This window comes from Numida meleagris, chromosome 2 (genome assembly GCF_002078875.1).
Source record: "Numida meleagris isolate 19003 breed g44 Domestic line chromosome 2, NumMel1.0, whole genome shotgun sequence".
Classification (NCBI taxonomy): Eukaryota; Metazoa; Chordata; class Aves; order Galliformes; family Numididae; genus Numida; species Numida meleagris.
The window spans coordinates 82157367-82179561 of NC_034410.1; the positions used below are offsets into that span (position 1 = coordinate 82157367).

The 22195-nt window shown below is 38.3% G+C and overlaps 1 protein-coding gene and 1 long non-coding RNA gene across 7 annotated transcripts in view; one reads left to right on the forward strand and one right to left on the reverse strand.

Moving 5' to 3' along the window:
* On the forward strand, positions 72-22183 carry LOC110394903. Of its 4 annotated transcripts, XR_002436015.1 has the most exons (4): positions 230-321; positions 466-551; positions 5611-5751; positions 22044-22183. It is a non-coding gene; the product is annotated as an uncharacterized LOC110394903 (long non-coding RNA). The 4 variants fall into 4 exon arrangements; XR_002436014.1 differs by lacking the exon at positions 5611-5751 and having other exon boundaries at positions 72-321; XR_002436013.1 differs by lacking the exons at positions 5611-5751; positions 22044-22183 and adding an exon at positions 4797-5565.
* Positions 7142-22195, reverse strand: part of GALNT1 (polypeptide N-acetylgalactosaminyltransferase 1) — a 79848-nt gene continuing 64794 nt past the window's right edge. For all 3 annotated transcript variants that reach the window (XM_021388964.1, XM_021388965.1, XM_021388966.1), the window contains 5 exons: positions 21116-21296; positions 13229-13368; positions 12020-12118; positions 11117-11251; positions 7142-8797 (listed from right to left, as the gene is read on the reverse strand). In XM_021388964.1, coding sequence (XP_021244639.1) covers positions 8651-8797; positions 11117-11251; positions 12020-12118; positions 13229-13368; positions 21116-21296 — 702 coding nt within the window. In that variant the 3' untranslated portion in view covers positions 7142-8650. The remainder of the gene's footprint in view (positions 8798-11116; positions 11252-12019; positions 12119-13228; positions 13369-21115; positions 21297-22195) is intronic.

A 22195-nucleotide genomic window follows, 5' to 3' on the forward strand; every position in this document is an offset into this window, starting at 1 on the left:
TTTTTCCCACTCGTTTCCAGTTGTCACCATGCCCTCACAATCTGCTGCTCTGACCTCACAATGCCCTGCCTTGGTGTCTACGCCAGGGCCCAGATGCCTGGGCCGTGCTCAGCAGCAGCCAGTGCAGTGTGTCTGCGGCAGTGACAATGCAGAGCTGGTCTTTCTCACTAAGCTGATCACTCCTCACAGGCGTGACAGCTTCCATCTGCCTGGAGGCAGTGTGTGAGCTCAGTACCTTGTTTCACAGGAAGGATTTGAAAATAGTAGGTTTGAGTTTAGATGAAATCTGTAAAGATGCATCTTCTTCTAGTAGTGATTCAGGTACGTTTTTTGGCTCTCCTCCCTTAATGAGAACTAATTTGTCTTTCCTAGGACTCGGCTATATGTATTGTAATTATTTGAATCAACAGAATGAATCCTAGGACAGCATTGCCCCTGTGCTGACCCTTAATATTTCCATCCTAGCCTAGAGCAGAAGCATATACAGCAAGAACTGGGCAAGAAGACAGGCTGGCTCAGATTTTAAAAGGAAAAACAAGATTCTGCTTTCAGTAAGTACTAAGAAATTAAGTCTTTGAGAAATTCAAAGCAGCAACTTATTTGTTCACTGAGTATTTTACTATCCCCTAACTGTGAGAAGTTATTATAATACGGTCACTAGCAGGGCTGGCTTTTTTTGGCTGGTCTTTTCTGATGCACTAGCAAGAAACCAGTCTCTTCCAAGTCACATTTACCCTATTAGCTTTTGATCCAAACCCCACCAGGTAGAACATGAGCTCCTATTCCTTCTCTCCTTGATTAAATACAGCTGTCTTAAATCCATTTTAGCCAGTTAACATTCCTAGTCCAAACACATCCTAAGAGAAACTAAGCATAAATTTACAGTCATTGAACTACATTGCGGGATGCAGGAACAATTCACTTCATTAGCCTTTTGCAACAGCTTCATTTTCAATAAGCTGCATGCTCTGAATAATCAAGATGTTCAGAAGTCAAGGCTCACTTCATCGGTCTAAAAAAAATCATACAGAAGTTTGCATTAAAGTGAGATTACCTACAACTGGAGTTCCCCAAGTGGTAGAGTCTACAAGTACATCTGTATCTCAGTTGTATATATACCCCAGTTCTTGATTTCTAGCAACCATCGTGGAGAAAATAACTCTTCCTCTCTTCATTGCTGGTGTGCAAATGTGATTAGCACCACGAAAGATCCCTCTCAGCCACTTGACAGATAATCACAGACTTATGGAATGGGAAGGGCAGGGGGAAAATGAACATGCACATCTAGAGTGATTCCAGTTCTGGGTTTCTAACTCTCCTATTATCATAGAATCATAGAATGGCCTGGGTTGAAAAGGACCTCAAAGATCATCAAGTTTCAACCCCCCTGCTGAGTGCAGGGTCGCCAACCACTAGACCAGGCTGCCCAGAGCCACATCCAGCATGACCTTGAATACCTCCAGGGACGGGGCATCCACAACCTCCTTGGGCAACCTGTTCCAGTGTGTCGCCACCCTCTGAGTGAAAAACTTCCTCCTAATATCTAACCTAAATCTCCTCTGTCTCAGTTTAAAACCATTCCTCCTTGTCCTATCGCTATCCACCCTCATGAACAATTGTTCCCCCTCCTGTTTATATGCTCCCTTCAAGTATCGGAAGGCCACAATGAGGTCTCCCCGGAGCCTTCTCTTCTCCAAGCTAAACAAGCCCAGTTCCCTCAACCTTTCTTCATAGGAGAGGTGCTCCAGCCCTCTGATCATTTTGGTGGCCCTCCAAAAAGTGATGCAAAAGGCATCACTTGTTCAGACTATGTGGCCTCCTCCCCTTTATCAACCAAAAAACTGGTTCTCCTCCAAGCAAATACTTCACATGGAAGCACGTTTAACCACATATCCAGAAAAAAAATAGGAACAGAAACTCCCACTTGACTATTAAATCTGTTCAACCATCAAAGGAAACACTTCAGGCAGTAGTTTGTGATCTTCCAAATGAAGCCATCCATCCAAGCTATTGCAAGCCAGGTGTCTGCCTTGGGATGAGGCAAAGGTGGACTGCTGCATGGTGGCAGGAGGAAAGGAACTTGTGGGCAGGCCATTTCCAACACAGTACAGAGCAGATGAGGGTAGCGAACTGACAGAGCTGCACAAGCCTCTCCAGCTACTGTTCCCCACAGAGTAAAAAATCCCTTCTCAATTTACAAAGGGGTCAAGTGGGGCCTGTGGGGAACCTGAGGAAAACAATGGATTAAGCGATGTCGGTGTTGACTGCACTCAAACAGCCTCTTCAGTTTCCACGGGAATGGAGTTCAGAGATCCAGTTGGACTGAAGCTTCAGGAGACTGCAGCATATCTTAGGGGACTGGTCTTGACACATTCAAGAGATTCAGCAGGCAAGCCATTAGCTGGAAACAAAACAGGCTTTGGCGGCCTGGTGTTTTGCAAAACCCCTGAATCAGACAAAGATATTACAATTTCCTCCAAGAGGTGTTTCAGCACTGTGGCACGGGACTAAAATGCACTTTTTCAGGGCAAGAAAACCACATAGAAAAATAGAAATGGGATACAATGCCTCCTAGCAGCTCAAAACCATGAAAAGGAGCCATAACAATGAAGCATTTCATCTCACCAGGGAATTGGCACTGACTGCATCCTATGCACAGGGCAAGACAGGCAGGGCTAAGCACGCCTGCAACAGGAAACACAGAGGTAAACTGGCCTCGAGCGATAGAGAGCCCGCACTCCTGCTGTGGGATGAACCCCAGTATTAAGTGGCTGAGCTCGTTTAGTGTTTTGTCCAAACTACTTCACAGAAATACGCACATATGCACAATCCGCAATTAAATAATTCTTTGCTTTTTCTTTTAGTCATTCACATTCAAGATCACACACACAAAAAAATCTAAGCCAGATCAGAAGAATGATTGGCCATGACTACAAAGGGCAATTTTGAGAACTAGTACATTCAAAACAGGCCATAAATATGGTTAGTACAGAATCAGTTCCTGCGGTTTTCAGCATCTGGGAAGGAGAAAATTTTCGGTTTTAAGATCTGTCTCTAGTTCATTCACCATATTAGTACAGCAACATCTGAATGGAATTACATGTGCAACTTGATCTCACTGTCTCAAGAATACTTTTTTTTTTTTTTTAATCTAATTTTATTTCATATGGGGAGAGATTCTCTACCCCGGTAATGGAAATGACACTTTCCATTCCCATCATCTCCCTGACTGAAAAGACTACAGGAGACGTTGCAAGGAGTTCATCAGCATTCAACAGGCCATTAGTTACCATGTCACAGCAATTACCTGCAGTGACAGCTGTTACATCTGAGATCCTAGCATATTTGCCATCAGAACTGCTCATTTGCACAGTGTCCGTTTAATGGCACAGGTCTGATTACCATTTCGCTAATCTATTACGTGGTTAGCTACTTGAAAACATTTTCAGACCAAAAAGATCCATTAGAGACTCACATGCTCCCATTAATCAATTCGTGAACATCAAAACCATGACAGAAAACAGCAGCCAGAAAATTCCTCCTGTTTTCACAGAATTTGAAATGAGATCTCTGCTGTGAAACAATCCAGATCTCCTCATTACGCAGCCAAGGCAACTACAAAACTTGTCCTCAAATTATTTGGTTTGAATATTCCCAGTTCTGAAGTCGCCACACCAGTGAAGATTGGGCTTCTTTCCCACTTCCTATGGGCTCGACACAAACCCAACAGTTTTTCTTGGACCACTTCACAGCATAGGTGCTTTCCTTTGCCAAAACTGAGATTGTAGGAAAGGCTTATTTCTAGAGTTCAGAGGAAGTAATGGTGAAGTCTCTTAAAAGGAAAACACTGGTTAATCTTCCTTCTATCAGCAGTTCATCTCCAGTAATGCAAGCTATCCATGGCCAAATGGTTCTAGTCCCAGCATCAGCAAAGTGACATAGCAGAGAATATCTGAACAGTAAAGATTCATAAATAACAGAAGCAAGAATTCAGGCTAGATTTGAAGTTAAAGCTGAATTCTTACAATCAAAGAGACAAGGAAACCAGTACAGATACTTTCAAAGGCAGGTTACTGTCTGTACCCTGAACAGATGCTATTGCAATTACTTGGTTTATTGTCAGAAATAGCAGCTTGCTTTCATCTCAGAGGTTGGTTTTGATATGGACTAGCATCGCCCGGCTGAATGGCTCAGCATGAGCTCAGCATGGTAGGGATCAGTTGACATGGCATGAAATGTAAGCAGAATGCTACAATTGCGTTCTCTAAGATTAAAAAGTGAGTAGTGCAGTGAGTTAGTTTTTATCTCAACATCTTCAGTCTCAAGATAATTTTCTAACTATTTATGCTGCCTCATTTTCCTACATTAAAACTCATTTGTTAAACAAAGAAAATACTATTTTGCTATTCAAAGCACTGTACACCACGTGTACCACCTTCACAGAACATCGCAGCAGAGTTTGGTCAAACAGCTCTCAATTATCAGTGTTTAAGGGTCAGACACGCAACTGGCAACAATTTGCTTTAAGATGCTTGTAAGGAACTCCATTACAGACCTGAAAGCAAATGGCATTCTGATGCTGATCATTTTAACCTGACCCTAAATCCCTAGTATTACAATAGAGTTCAAACAAGATACAAGGTGTTAAAGCTCTTAAAATCTATTCTGTGCCTAATCACAATTTCCAGCATGTTTTCACTGCATTAACAATTCTTCCATGCTCTCAAAATTACTGAAAGTTTAATAACGATTTCCCAGTCTTTTGAAGGATACTTGTCTCTTCTTAACTGGAACAGGAAATACAGCGTAAGAAATCTGCCCTGCCAAGGGTTTGCTCATCTCTCTGAATGTGTTACATTACTTCAACAAACAGAGCAATGAAGACAGATTCTGCAGAGAGAGAATTAGAAGGATCACCTTACTTTGCAGCTAACTTGGAACACAGAGATTCTCCCTTCCGTTAACAGTACGTCTCCGATTATATCCACTGCAGTTACGATACGGAAAGTTAAGCTCTTTTGTACATTACCACCATAAAAATAAAGCCACTAAAATACAACTTAATTTCATACTGAAAAAAGCTAGCAGAGTAGTTATCCAAAGGTCATACCATAATGTGTAATACAGTTCAATTCAGTTAAAAGGCACTGGTGTTTCTCAATAAAAGTCTTCGCACAGCCAAATGAGGAAAAGATGAAGACCAGAACACTACCTTTAGAGCAGACACAGGAAATCTACGCTAAACACACTGAAGGCAGTACGAAAGAAGAGTTTACTGATTCTCTCCAAAATACAGCTACTTATCTTTTCACTTATCCTGCATCCATTTGCTGTCGGTGTCAAATAGGACATCCACCTTCTGTTTTACCTCCTACATCTGATCTGAACAAAGCAGCTGTAAGTGCAGAGTCTCCAGAGCCCAGAAATTATTCATATCCCTAATAACACAAATACACTACACACTATGAAAGAATAGAATGCTATTTTTCATAGCAGGTTGAATACAATAGTTACAGAGATTCTAAAAATTCCCGAAGACTTTACATATGATCCCTCCTCTCATACTAAAGGAATTAAGTATTTAGAGTCCACTAATACTCCCATTTCCAGGACATAAAAATATGATGCCTGGCAGTGGAAGACCACCACTGGGAGACCACAGGTAAAGAGAGACACCAGGCTCACCATCAGCAGCAAGCTCCACAGACAGAGGCTGCAACCACAGGATAAGAAAAGCAAGAAGAAAACGAGGTGGGGAAGCTAACCTAAGATGCTTAATGCCACAGCATATTTGAAACGCACTACTAAAGGGACAGTGATTCTTTATAGAAGCCAGGCACTGTCTCCCACCACTGTCTCAGGCGGTGAGACTGGCAAGCTAAGCCCAGCCAACCACCCATCAAGTAGCCCCAGTCAGCCCCACCATGGGACCGGGGGAGTGAAGGGTTTTGAACCAAGCATCCAGAGGCTGCAGATTCTCTCCAGTCTGATGCTTCTCCCCTCAGTGTTCAGCAGGGAACAATCAGTAAGGTATGGGCTGTAAATCACGATAAGTATTTCGGTTTTCCAAACCTGATACCTTGACATAGGTGTTTTAATTGTGCAATCATTTTTATCATAGTATTACTAAACGATGCATGATCTGCTGAATACAGGTCAAAATCCATCAAAGTTATGGATTAAAAAATTACAAACCATGGCAATTACATTTTCTTAACAGGGTAGGTATCACAGAAGTGATCATAAGAATTAAAAATATAAACTGAAAGTGTATTCGTTCTAATGTGTTCAGTGATGAGTCATGTAAGGTCCAAAGCACTAAATTAAGAAATTTTAAAAGCATACCGGATGTGCACACTGCACTTCTGATTTTCCTATTTCTCACTCCATGAAAGCTCAGTCGATCTGAATTAAAACCTCTTTTCTGGCAATGTTTTTAAAGGGATGTAATTCTGAGTTTGGGAAAATGTTTCTGAATGACCACATAACCTCATTTTTAATCTCCTGCATGTTCTTCCGCCATGCTCTGCTCAAAGCTTCTTTGCTAAGATAAAGCAAAACTGAAATCCAAAACATCATGCACCGATGCAGCATCAGACTGCAAGCAGTCAGTATCACAGTGGGCTAATAACCAGTCTGAGGTGAACATAAACTGTACTTCAGAAACAGTATAAAGACACGAGGGACCGCAGACAATCCATGGAGCAAGAAAGTGTGCCAGTTGTAACTGATGACACTGTCGCCATCCCAACCTCTTCACCAGCCATACCAAAGGGAAAAAAGTTTCCATATACCCATCAAGACAGACTTTTGGGTTTAGTCTTCGGTCACACAGCAATACTTTCCTAATAACTGTACCACGCAATTACTTTCATTAATCCACTTCTACCTCATCAGATTTGGAGCTTTCCAGAAGAGGGGTCTATGAAAGATGCCCGTATTTAAACACAACTCCGCATCATCTCATCCTATGGACTTTAAATAGCAGTATAACACAGCAGTTTCTTCTTTAAAATTTTCCCATGGTGCACATGAAAACTCTTGTGTACTACTGCAGAAATAATGGAGATAACACTGCCTAAAGCAGTTTGGAGCAGCAAATATAGAACGGCAGCAACAGTCAAATATAATTCCACACAACTTTTGCAGGAGTCTAGATTTAATTCGCTTTACAGGACAGTTGGCCAAACAATGACATTTATCATAAAAATATCCTCTCCATTAAGTAAATCTCATTTTTCTTTCCAAAAGAAAATTCAACATATAGCCTGAGCATTCAGTAGCTCATTTTCATGATCAGCCCACACAGATTTTTCTTAACAGAACAAACCAATTCAGTTTAAAAAAGAAAAAGAAAAAAGCAGACCCATGTAATGACACAGTCATATTGCTTTTGGCTATGTTAACTTTAAACCATACCAATTTAGCTATCTTTCTTTAGGTTTTATTAGAAAAAAAGCAGCAGATCAACATTACAATTCAGAATCTAATCTAAATATGCACTTGACAATGGAGCACATCTGAATATGGAGTGAAAAAGGATTCCAGAAAACCTTCAGTTTTGCCAATCTTCTGCTACGCACACCATGTATCTTTTCTTCTGGCTTTCTGATGACCGAAATCAAACAGGGAACAAAAGATTTACTGCTATGAAAAAAAAAACGTAGTACAGTAGTATGAGTTCTGGGTGCTAAGCATATTCCATCAAGTTAACTTAAGGACTTCAAAATGTACTTAAAATCTTCTGTTTGGCCATGAAAGTCCATGAAAGCTGACTGACCCAAATACAAACTGAAATGTCAGGTCTGGACAAAAAAAAAAGTTAGACAGCATGTTAACCTCCAGTTTTCAGACAGTAATAAAAAGATACAATTCCAACAGCCAAGAAATGAAAATAAAAATGTTGATCTGACATTCAAGAGCTAAGTTTATTCTTATGCTCATTTTGTTTGCGCCCAAAATAATTTTAGATCCACCAGGGAAAAAAGAAGTATTTATGGACTATCACACAATTGAAAAAAGAGAATTGCGTTTTGACTTGGTTATCATCCCCCCACTGAGGTATAAAATCTACATATAAATTTGATACTTCACTATAACAAATTGTACTTTTCATAGTTCTGATTTAGTTTCCATTCAACCCTGTTTTCTCTTTTTTTTTCCTTAAACCACAGAATTCTTATTTCATGTTATTGAATCCATTTCCCAGCTCTCTGTTTTATTTGTGGATCTGTATTTAGTAGTCTGGTTACCACTGCTAACCAGGAAAAAAAGTCTTGGAACTTTCTTCATTACAACAGCACTTTCAGCAGAGGTTACTGATGTGCAAGCAAACTACAACGATATGCAGCTCCTCAGAAAGAATATTTCATTGATTATGTTTCCACTGTCCAAATGTTCTCTACATGATTTGCTGGAAGAAACTCTTTCAAAAATCTTGTAAACATCAGTGGGCGCAGTCTCACTAGTATGTGTGGTAGTTTCACATCCTTTTACAGGAAGGCTGGTTCACAGCTACAGAAAAGCTGCAGTTCTAGCAGGTGGCGAACTGTGGATTCTGCAGAGAAGTTTCCTTCTGTTGCTACTTAACAGTGTAGCCAAAATATTAGCCGAGGTAGCCCAGTCAATCCTTTATTTTCTTTAGAACCTCTCAGAATATTTCTGGAAGGGTGACGTTGCGAAGTAGCCACTGCTGAGAGCGGCTGCCATTGCAGTCTCTGATGCTGGGTACCTGGCTGTCTTCTTCGGTGGCTTTGTCCAGGCACTGATTACTGTTCACATGCAGCAGGGTTAATTTCTGGAAGACAAAAAGAAATGAGTTGTACAAAATCACCAGGCAAAATAAGGAATGTTTAATATCTGTTGTAATTCTTCCATAAGTAAACAGGAGCTAGACAAGATCTCCCTTGCTTACTAACTCCAGAACCCAATTCTAATGAACGCCTATGCATGTCATTCTACGTTGTAGGTACCAAACACATTACGTTTCATGAAAATGAGAACAGCCTGAACTTTTAAAATTACATTCATTATCAAGCAATTTCCACCATTCTTTAAATAAGACTGTACTGCTGGGAGTTTTCAAGGAGTTAGAAGCTCTATTCTGATACAACGTACAGTCTTCATTATTAGTTATAACAGTAGTTTTCACAAGATCAAAACAAACACATTGAATTCTTCTTTCTCAGCCAGGGACACAAAACTAACCTTATATTATGTCCTTCTCAAAAATATGCTTAACTATAAATACATACATATGTACAAAATACATAGAAAGATGCATGTATATCTTTCCAGTATTTATTAAACATAGTTAAGCAATCTTTCATACAGTACTCCATCTAACTCAGTATTGCCCTTAGAGAAAAGTGGAAGACTTCAGAAGTTGCATTTCCTGCCACTGTACTACAGATACTCACTGGTGCATCAGCCTGTCTACAGTGCTGACTAGCATTAGCATCAGGTCTACGTTTCTCTCTCAGCAGCACTCTCAGGACACTGGACTGACTGAAGAGCAGAACAGGCAGGCCATATGTACACAAGTAGCAAATTAAAAAAAAAAAACAAAAAACAATACAAAACAAAAAAACCACCACCACACAGACAAAAGAAAAAAAAACAAGAAAACAAACCCTACACACAACCTGAGCACTTAACCCCTTTGCACTCACGCAGCAGCTGTAGAAGGAAGGAAGCTGGAACACATTTAAGCAGACAGATGACTAACACAGCTTGCTTTTTTTTTTTTCCTACTAGACTTTAAGGGAAAGGGGCTCCTTATATATATATAAGGCATATATAAACAGAGGCAGAAGGAAAAAGCTATGTATGAAGAAATCACCCAACTACACGAGCAAGTGCTCTTGCTATGTATTCACTACGTTATTTTTGTGCTTTGTTAGCCAGCTTTCAGTGACGTTTTGTAGATCATTTTACCAGTGGCTAGGGACAGGCATACGAGAAGTCTGTTTTACAGGCTGCAGCAATCACTGCAAGAAAGACCACTTGCTTCCCTCAGCTAGAGCATAAAGATGTCTGCATGCTTTGAGGAATCTGACAACCCTTACTAGTGTTGTTTGGATCAAAAAGCTACTGCATAAACTACAGAGAAGTGTTAAAAATCATTCCCTTCTTGAAATATGAAGGAAAACCAAACAAAAACCAACAAGCCACACTGACATGGAACTCCTGAAAATTGCTAGTGATCTTTTGTCTGGATACTAACTTGGTTACTTCATTTAAAAATAAATTAACAGATATTCATCTTTAAGCTATTTGATACTATCTGTAATGAGGCATTTAAAGATGCAACAAAAAAAAACAACAAAAGAAAAAAAAACAAGCACTTACCCTTTAACGAATCGCTGATTATTACATAAACATATTACTGCATAATATTACTCAATATAGTTCCTTAAGTCGGGTAAAACTATGTTAAAAAAAGGAACAAATGACTTCCAAAATTTGAATTTAAGCATTTCAGTCAACATTTGTACTTGATCACCATACTGTTTTCAGAGCTTGTGCATCAAATTAACAACCAATGGACAAGTGCACAATGGTTTCTAGATCTGGCAGTTCAACTTATGAATGTTAAAATGAGTTTGCACAGTATGGAAGAGAAGATGATTAAAATAAAGCTGTCTGAAGCATCTCTAACTTAAAAACACTAAATGTAAATGTAAAACCTCTCATAATTTTGGATGCTGATTTTTTAATCACAACAGCATTTCCTTTTAACCTTGTGAGATCCCAGACACCAGGCGCTGGAATTGATGACAGGAAATAATTTCCGCTGTCTACGCGATCAGTAATAGACAATATTAAGGCAACCTCACCTTCACAAAATATTGCACTAACAGCTTTTCTTCAGAGGGTCTGGAAGCATGTTGAAAATATTCTTCTTTTTTTAAGACCTCCTCAAAAACTCATTAGGTAATTAATCAATGCAGGTACCACTCGATGAACTAAGGACAAGGGGAACATAATCCTCCTAACTTTGTTTCCTGTTTTGACTGTCAAACTGCAGTCCCACAAAGCAGTTTCTTGAAGTGTAGGCTCACGTAAAAACAGAAAGTTGTCTAATTTTAGCATCACAAGTTATTAGAAGACTTACCACTGGATCATATTCCCAAAGTTGATTTCCTTTTAGATGGTGGCACTTGAGCATTGTTACCGGGCCATTAAGTTTGGAGACATCTAGACACAAATCATCTGTTCGAATTTCTTTGTTGGCAGTATAGGAGAAAACCTAGACAGAAAAATAATGACAAACTGAAAAAAAACTACCAACACTCTACTAAAGAATTCATGGGTATGGGACAGCATGGGGGTGGTGGTGGTAGGAGGGAGAAGGCAGGTGTGAGTGACAGGAAACATCTGTGCACTGATTCATTAATACTCACTGAACTTTATTTTTCTTCAGCATGTACAGAAATAATTTTTTTAGGGGACAAATACAAACACTACGTGAATAAGTTCTTCAAAATGACATTTGCAAGTTGCAGGCTGTTTCCTACATAGGAACAGCACAATCCCCAAGTCAGGCAATCTTTGTATACTGGAAAAGACTTGATCAAGAATTATTAACAAAGCAAATAAAAAATGAATGTAAGAAAGTTTCAGAATTGGCACTCAAGCACACTGAAAACAACATTTCAGGTGGAGGAAGACTTCTTTATTTTGTTTCTGTTTAACTAACAATGCCAACCAACAAGTCTAACCAGGAGATGGTTTCAGAGAACCTACAGGAGGGGAAGTGTGGCTTACAGCAGTCTCCTCCCCTCATTTCATTTTTTACTTTGAAGTTTATCTACATCATGTTGCAATCGGTCCTCAAAAAAACCAACAAGTGAGGAATCATCAGCATATCTTCTCATGCATTCCCTCTTAAGGGCAGCATTTTCAAGGTTTCAAACAATGTACAGCTTACATACAATCTAATGACTGTTACTGAAAAAATGTCCTGACGAGTAGAGTTTAAAATAAATCAATTCATTACTATTGTTTAAAAAGTCACCTGATTTCCACCCATTCCGTGGCAGTTAAAGATTCCAACTTTCTCATTTTCTTTTCTTGCCATGTTATCCAGACATTGATTTGTTTCTACGTTTCTTATCTGGGAGTGAAAAAGAGCACATAACAAAGGGCTGTTATTTTTAAGAAAGAACTAGGCCCGTATCAAACCACACTGACACCAGTTTTCTCTGCTATACACCTACAGGTTATCTGCATGAATTGTAAAATGTATGAATGGTACTACAGTGAGAAAACATTAACCATGACTCAGACTCCCAGGCAAATGTTCAAGCTGCTTTGTTACAGAGTCACGTTTCTTTGCTTTCTCTTGGGGATCTTCCCACCTTGAGAACCCTTTTTTTTCCCTCAATGGCTCAGCTACAATGGAATGGACTCAATTCCACCTCCAGCCCAAAACTGCCAAAAGTTTCAAAGCACTCTCCTAGGCACAGTGGGTTTAATTCCATTAAGTCACAGGAGACAAAGTTCAATTTCTTCAATTCTTGAAATACAGCCTTAATCCCTGTATTACTATATAGCAAATACAATGAATAGTAGTCTGGTGATATCCAGATAGCAGCATGAACATCTGCTCCTTTTTATTAAATATGTTTTTCTTGTACAATTACAGTATAAAATTACTCTACAAGAGGTGCAATATTTGGCTCAACATGGCTTGTAGGGGGAAGTATGTGCCTGCTTATTTAGGACAACATCATCTGTGCTACCTCTACTGTCATTTAAACTAAAGAAAAACATAGAGAAATGCCCAGCAAAGCTTAAGAATAGCATTTCTAGTCACTGAAGAGGATTCTGAAGGTAAAGTTCAGAGTATTTATTTATTTATTTATTTAGCCAAGTCTTTGTTCAACTTGCTCTAGTTTTTTAAGCAAAACACTGCTTTACACAAAGAACTCTGTGCATGAAGCTAACTTTAACTATGTATTTCTGAATGAATATTTCTAAAGGCCTTTTCTGTGAAATTTAGTACTGTAATAAAAAAGTGAAAACATTTCAATTAACACAGCATACAACAAAGTATGCTTTTTTGCTTCACTGAGGTGACAGAGGCATCACTTTTCAGATGATGGGAATATACGTGCAAGTTACCTGAACTCTGCTGGAGGTTAACGTGTAGCTCAGACAGAAACAACTTACTGCCCAACTTAGTTTATACATGGTAGGCAAGTATGCCAGATAAAAATCTTACCTCCCCCAAAGAAAAGTAATGGCGTGGAATTTGGGAATCGGGATAAACGTTCTCCAGGTACCAGGAGAAAGGCTTACACTGAAGCTTGCGTCTCAATCCAAGTCGTGATGATATGTCCCCATAGTCAACTTTAGTAACTCCTTGAGGTTAAAAAAACAAGTTGCATTTAATGGTTACTAGTAAATTGTACATAGCTTCATCTAATACAAAATTGATTAGGATAATACACTGTGTGAAAGACTTTCTAAGAAATCATCTCTACATAAAGAAAAAACCTTTTTTTAAACATAGCACTTTCTTATACTTATCACAGAAGACAAGTTAATCACTATCTGTGACTTTTTTCTCCCAGTAATTACACAGAAGGTGGAATCACTTCATCTGTATTATGCATGACAATTTCTTACCTGTGGTTTGTGGAAAAATTTGAAGGCTACAGCTTACTAAGTTATCAGAGAAAAAAAGGCTGAAACTTATAGTCACTAATGCCATTCTATCCCCATTATCAACTGGGGTGCATATCTCTGTAGCATAACATAGCAATTTCCTTCTGCAAAGCAAGGAGAATTGCATTTCAATTTAATATTGTAAGCCAGGTACCACCTGCTGGACTCGTCATCATTCATCTAAACACATAAAGAAATAGAATGCAGCCTTCATACGGAGAACTAAGCCCTTAACAATTCCGTATTTGTTCAATAAAAAAGCAGCAGTTGCAGGAATTGTGTTCACCATTAGGCCTGCTATTAATTTTTGTAGTATTTTGCCTGTCTTTATTCTCTTTTGTCCCTTGTTTATCGAAGTGCTCCATTCTTCTCATATCTTCCTAACCCTTTATGGTAGTTTTAATTCCTTCTGAAAACTAAGTCGTCCAAATCCCATCTGAAAGTGGAATGAGGAAGGTATGCATGTCAATAAGTATTTTTTTACTTCATCAGAATTAAGCACCATTGTTATCAACATTTCAATAATATTAATTAAAGTTGGAATAATTTCCAGCTATTTCCCTTTGTATTTTACACACTACACTCCAGCTACACAGGCCAAAATGATACATTACCAAATATGTTATAAAAAAGTACCATCCACAGACCACAAATACAGCTCAGTTGACCACTATGCCTAAAGACCTCCTCCAGTTACAAATATTTTTCAGAAATCTCTGCACTTAGAGGACACTAAGTTACCTCAAGAACGTCAGACCTTTTGAAACTAAGTTTGAGATATTTTGCAGTTGATATATCATGTTATTAAATCGACCTGCCAGCAGATGGTGTATTTCTACTCAATTAAGACAGACACCTGCATAATTTCAGCTGCTTGTAAACATCCGTAAAAACATTTGTAATTTCAGTATTCTAGAAACAGGAAAATGCTAAGTCAGGATCACTTAATTGAAAACTTCAGAGAAAACCTTTTTAACTTTTGAGAAAACATTCTCAAGAACTACAGTAATAAGGAGAAAAAATGAGCAAAATTTTGTTGTTTTTTTAATAAAACTGCAAATAATGTTAATGAAAAAAAAACAAATATAAATCAAAACACAACCAAAAAATACACGCACGCAAAAAACCCAATACACTACCCTCTCTTAATCAAAGTGAAGATTTCCTAAACACCAAAATGAGTACTCTCTCAAGACCCTGTAAAGTAAGAAAAGAAAAGCTGCAGCTCCTCATCTTTCAGTCATGAAAAGTGAAGCGGACGGATGAAATAGCCATCACGCTACCCTTGCAAGAACATTACACAATTAAAAACTTATACATCAATAGAATTTGCTACAATGACCTTCAAAAAAAAATACTCTTAGGGTTTTGTCACTTTAAAAACGGCACAAGGACTGAAGTCACCTAAATTAAATATGAAGTGACACTTAATAGTTTACAAATACATTATTTCTTAAAGTAATTTTAGATGTAACTATGTAGAAGAGATCTGCCAGCTGATTTTTGCTCCGTTACACTGAAATAAAAGGTGTGCATTATATCCATTATAACCATTTTAAGTGTGACGTAACTAAAAAACAAACCAACCAGCCAATAAACTACTCTAAAGTCATATCTACACAAAGTCAAATACTGGCACATGGACCCCAGCACTCGATAGCTGAAGAAGTATAGTTTGCCTTAGGGGTGGTCTTTAACAAGGCCAAATTGCTTTACTTTCCCAGTGAGGTATTGATCTCTTAGCTGCTTCCAGTACCCTGTCTGTATTATTCACAACTAGCCAGAGTATCCCTATTTACACTATACAGCACAGCAAGTTACTAATGGGAAACAGTTATTAGGGGGAAGAATTTGAAGCAAACTAGGAAGACTGCAATATACAAATCATACCAAAAATAAAAGGCATTCCTGAACCATTATTTTCTGCACACACAGGTAATAATTTATATATGCACTAAATTCTTACATATGCCTTCCAGTGTTTTTGTACTTGTTTTTAAAGGCTCAGCTAAAATATATAATATATATAAACCACAAAACCAGAATGAGGTCAAGTCTTCCTCCCAGCTAACTACTAAGCCAGCCTGTGCAGGTAGGTATATAATGAGGAAGACAATCACGTTCATCACTTGTTTTTCCAAATACTTTGGCTTTGTTCATGAAACCAGTGTTAACAGTACTTACTATTGTCCATACTTGATCACAGTTTTTTTTTTTTCCTTCCCCAGAAACACAAAAACAAACCAGAACAGCATAAAGTTTATTTTATCATATTAAAAGCCTGGATCTTCCTGGTGGTTCTTATTATTACTCAGCTTATTCTGTTTCTTATTATTACTCAGCTTGCTGCTTGCTGTGACAATTGCATGCTTTTTCCCAAATGCACTTAAAGGCGTACTGAGAGATAAATACTGATAAGGTGAACACGTATCAAATAGCTCAAAACCATCAACCCCAGTCTTTAGTACAAATCTAAGATTTAGCTCAGCACTTCCTGGGTGCTGTCGCTATTCTTGAAAAAATTTCATAGAATCACAGAATCACCAAGATTGGAAAAGATCTCCAAGATCATCCAGCCCAACCATCCACACACCATCAGTATTTCCCACTGAACCATGTCCCTTAGTACAACATCTAAACATTTCTTGAACACAATAGTTAGATGTTATACTAAGAGACGTGGTATGCAACTTCATATGCGATACCATGCTATTCTGATAAGTAATATGTAACAGTCTTTCCTCTTCAATCAGATCTCTTGGGTATACTTACACTTGGAAAAAAAAGTTGTCAGTTTGACAAATTCAGACTTCTCACCCGAGCAGTCATTTCTGTAATTTGGTTATTAAGCATCAGAAGAAACAGTTAGAAACTACTCAATGCTATCACTATTTTCTGAAAAATGCTTTACTCTGTTTTTGAGAGAAAATCCCTAGACTTCCCAATAGACTGGGAAGGGAAGGAAGAGCCCTATAAAACAATTTCAAAACTACTAACTCCTCCACTTGCAATATAAGAGTACAAGCCGCCTAATGCTTTCACATACATATAATGATGTCTAGCAGTAGAATACTCCCCCAGAAGGTTTATTTTCCTTTTGCTAATTCATGAATACTTAAGGTTTTCAGTGGCCATGTTGCAATAGTTCTGCCATCCTCAAAACTTCAACAGAACTGAAGATTTGCTTGCAAAATTCAATGTGGCAATACATTCAATGCTAAACCGCTTTGAAAGATGAGAAGCATGATGTTTTCATCATGATTATAAGCCACTCCATTTTCAAAAGCACAGTAAGAAAGCTGTTTCATTCAAAACCAGGCTTCTGTTTGACAAAGTAAATAAATAAAAAATTCATAGAACCTGTTTTTATTCAGTATTATACAACTCAATAAGCAGTAATCATTTTAAACCAATTCACACAGTCACATATTTGCATCTCCAGTTAGCGCCAGTAGGAAATACTGGCTGAAAACTGGAAAATACAGGATCGCTCAGTTCATACTTCAAACATAAGTTTAGCTACATCACAAAGAACTACCATCATTGACTCAGTCTCCCCATCGCCCATAGACAGAAATCTCATCTCAGACTTGTGCTTGGCTAAAAACAAGTACACATAGTGATGAGAAACCAGGCCCATCGATCCAGTTCTCAGGATTACAACTATGTATGTTAGACGGCTCCCACTTACATAATTCTACAGCACTGTCAATTGCTCTGGCACAATCAAAGACACATTCTGGGTAAAACTTTTGGTCAACAAGAAGATTAATTTCCATTCACACTAGGAGGCTCTTCCCAAGCTCATCAGAACTGCTTGCTGGGACGCCTTCAGCGTACAAGCAGGGGTACAAGAGGTTGCTGAATGACAGCCATGACCAAGAGGCCGCAGGCCCAAGATGGAACACCGATTCACGTAGTTTTAGACTGTGTGATTTTCTTGTGTAATCTGTGTTTCACCTTTAGAAGGAGGATATCAACAAACACTGTAACCGCCAGTTTACAATTAATTAGTAGCTACAAGAAGGTAGCTGTGGTAAGCCAACATAATGCTTCGGAGCTGCTGCAGCAGAAAGGGCATTTTCCTTGCTCAGCTTCAGACTGCTGCTGCACTTCCTGTGCTGACACAGGTGCTAATTTAACCAGCAGAAAGACAGCCCACAGAGTAAAAGGTCCCAAGGAGTTCAGCAAGTAAGACTAGCTGACATAAATGAACAACCAACATGTGAAAAGAGTAAGGCACCATCCTTGCAGCAAGCTGTTAGACTGACACTGGCAGCTCACGAAGCCTCACCTTGGACAATCCTGTCACAGTATTTTGGACTAGAGGGAATGAAGAAAGAGCAAGTCTAGAAATCAGTGAGAAGTGGCAAAATGTGCACGGGCTGACAGGAGTCAGGCTATTCACCTGTACATGCTGGATTCCAACAGGAAATGGTCTGTGAAACAGCACCCTGCTGCAGCACACAGCTGTAAGAAAAGCTGTAGGCTAATGCAGAACAACTGCAACAGTTAGTGCCATTAATGCTGTGGAGAATAGCTACTGTGCGTGAGAAGACAGGTTGGATTTTGGTTGAGCAGCACCTGCTGCAACACTGTTCTGCCCAGCTTCCTTCTGTACTTGTCTACTTCTAAGCAGAAAGATGGCTTCTACAATGCATGGAAGCTTAAAACACAAGTAGTTCCTATTAGGCAGTATTTACTATAGGGGAAAAAAGATTAAAAGCTTACTTTTCAAGAGTATAGCTTTCCATTTAACTACATCAACCATGAAAACTCTCTGGAGTTCCTATCAATCAAATAGTAAGACATTTCCTTCCAGACAGTTCAGATCACGTGAAATGGGAAAGCTACCTGAGAATCTCAGGTTTGCATCCCTCTGTGGTTCCTTCTCCCAGGGGAGCAGCAAAGAAAGGATATAAAGGAGGAGAAAAAGTTCTTGTTAATTTGACTTAAACATGTCTGCCAGTACCTCCTTCAAAATCCAATTTCCTCATCCATAACAAGAAAAACACAGGTACACAGAGGTTTGTTCCTTTTCTTCTCTCATATGCACTCAGGCTTGCAAGCTAGCAGCAGCTTAAAAATTCTCATCTTGCTCCTTCCAAGAAGCTGTGATGCTGTCACAGTAATACTGAAAGTACACACTACACTAACAGAGAGTTTCATAGGCTGTACAGTCTGCCAGAGAGTCACTACACCATCATCCTGCAAGAACTAAGCATTTAGTTTTCATATTAGAAGGATACTTGAAAAATCAGAGTATAGCTAAATGAGTTAATGTAGAAGAAATTCACCAAGTTGGCTTAGAAAGATACACTGAAAATTTTCAGCAATATTTGCCATCAACAGGTAAAATTAGCAGTCTGCCTAACTCAAGTAAGACAAAGATAACAAAACAATAAAGGTAAGGGGTTTGTGAACTTCTCCAAATAACAATTCATTCTGTTATTAACTTATGGTTCTGACAACTTGCATGGATTTGGAGGGGAGAGAAGAAGATATGAGCAGCACTGACTACAACCTGTAGGTTCATTCTCTAAACAATAAATATTGCATCATAGCTAGAAGTGAGCCACAGTACAAACCATTCTTTTTCACAGCCTCAGGCAACAAACCAATTTCAGAAAAATGCAACAGATTCAGGTAATGTGGCCCTATGATTCTTGAAACACTTGGAAATTCTAATGACAAACTTTAGTCCAGTGTCATAGGGATATGGGTACAGAAATGAGATTGTGTGCCAGCTGGCTGGTGCAGATGCTCTCAGAGCAGCTTAGAGCTCTTGGCAAGAACACATCCACCAATCACGCAGGTTATTAGTGTAAGACAAACTGTGCAGGCATGCATCTTTCAGAAGAAGAGAATATACAGTGCAATTACAGATAACTGCTGAAGTTACTTTCACCATTTCAAAAACTTTTACTGATGTTCAATTTTAAATGATTTTTTTTGTTACTTTTCTCCAACAGGAGAATGTATGTATACACACAATGCTGTAAACCCATGAAAGGAAGCTGTATCAAAACAACAGTTCTAAATGAAAACACTAACTCCTTTTGTAGCTTATGGTTATCTCATGAAAAGAGGGACTACAAAGATCATATATAAAATATCACAGTGTTACCACTGTGTTGACTAATTCAGCTTTGTTTTCAAGAGCTTATTTTTACAGTTAGGTGTTCCTACTCAGCCAAAAAAATCTAGCTTGGCATGGATGCAAAAAAGCAATCTTAGCCAAAATTAATTGCAGTTACTTATATACGACTTATCTGAAAGACCTACTTTTACATGTGATGTTTGAATTCATAATTCTTAATTAATAACACAGGAGAATAGCCACAAGCTATTAGATTCTGATTTCACCTAAAAGGCTTTGACTAGTACCAAGATTTTTTTAATTACAAAAATAGAATTAAAAAAAAATCTTAGTCCTAATCAAATAGTGCATTCTGTTAAGAAACAAAAGTATAAAGCAACGTGATCACCTGCTCTCACAAGTATTCTCAAAGCCTGTAATCTAAATTTGACATTGTTCAGACTCATACTACATTTTATTACAGTTTTCAAATTCCAATACTAATGCAAGTTTAATAAGCAAGTCATAAGGGAATAGCAGCTTTGAAGATAGCTATTTGGAAAAGCAGATTTAGCATATAAAACTACCGCTCAATGTTTGAAGTTGAATGTCTCTAATGCCTCAAATAGTTGTTGGTGTCTGTTAATCTCCAAAGTTTGTCTTTGTCTTTTATTTAAAAAGACAAATAAAAAGAATCTGCAGTGGAAGGTAATAATTCAGTATTTCCCAGGCTTCTTTTCTTCTCCTGAAAGTTTCTCCTCATAGAAAATCAGAGTTCATAGGAAATTTGCTCTCATATTATACATTCTCCTGTTTTATTAACCTTCATTTTAAGAAAGATAATTTGTATCATCACAGTCAAATATATTGGCCACTTTGTCCCCACACACTGGATCGCAACGTGCGAACTCTATGAACCCAGATGACATTAAATTTTACCCCTCCTGCTACAGAAACTCACTTATATCCATTTTGATTGATTCAATCTTGAATGCTCACAACACGGAAGCCAGAGGCCAAACTCCATCACATTATGAGATGCATTTGCACCGCTAGCTTTTAGCACTACAGCTGAACTCTGATGTTCTACTGAGCTTTAACTCCATTGCACAGGAAGCTCATTCGCAAGTCATGTTCACATTTAAAAAAACATAAAGACTTTAAAGTCTTCAGGGTACATCTCTGGATAGGCTAATAAAATTATGTTTTAATTAAAGTCATCTTTTTAGTACATCTTTTGCGAGTTTTGTTTCATGAAGTTAAAAACAATAACATTTTTAGCTAGATACTCTTGTTGTTTTTTTTTTTCCCAGTAGTAATTCATTAATAGATATTTCTTCTCATAACCGAAGACTTGCTCACCTGGGGAAATGATATAAAAAAAGTTTTTGAATTCATCCATCCAGACTTCCGCAAGCCGTCTGTTATTTTTGTTGATTATCTGCCCTGTACCTCCTGGAAAAGTGTATGGCGTTGCTTTTCTGAACACATGCCCAACATGCGAACAAGTTACAATTTCCAAAGTGCCACCACACTGCCAAATCTGAAAGTGAAAGAACAGTTACTGCATGGTTTAAATGGCTAAAAAATGTTTTAAAATGTAAATTATTTACTGTTAGTCAATTTGGAGAAAAGTTAGTTGATAACTACAACATAAAAATACTATATGGAAGGGAAAAGTAAGCTTGTTTCTTCAACAGGTAAGGATGCTCAAAAGCCTAAACAGGAGAGCATAAGGAGGAGTATATCACACCTCACAACATGAGATTACTATAGAGAACTGGGCCAGCTGGACACCAAAGGAACAAAAAGGTTCACATGAATCACAGGAAAACAGCAGGTGGTTATCTGTCCACAAAGTCCACTATAAAACAGATTCTCCATGTAAAAACAACATACATTTCCCAAGTAACGTTTTTGAAAATATTTTCAGTTTTATTTTGGAACCACTTACTTGTTCAGAGCAGACAAAACAAAAAGTAACGGTCCTATTTGGTAGGAATGAAAGCGAGAACAATGCTGGTTCGGTCCGCAACCAGATGAAAACATACTATCTTTAAGGCAGGTCACAGCAAGAAAAGAAAATAACAGAGCCACTCACACTTCACTGATGAGCTAAACCATACACTGACAGTATTACCCTTAACTTATACTCCCCAAGTGGGTTTTCAAACTGAATTCCTAGTAAAAAAAAAAAAAAAAACTATGTATTTATTCATGATAAACACTCCAATTTGATTTTCATCACAAGACTGTCAACTATTCACCACACACTTTTCTTCACTGACAGGTACAGTTTTTGCATGTCTCCAGCGGAGGATCGTGACAGGAAGCATACTGCTAGCTACAAAAGGAGAGGACCCTGTCACAGTCATCTGATCTGTATTTTACAGAACATGAGACATACTGCCAGTAATAAAACATTGAACAGAGTCGAGCTTT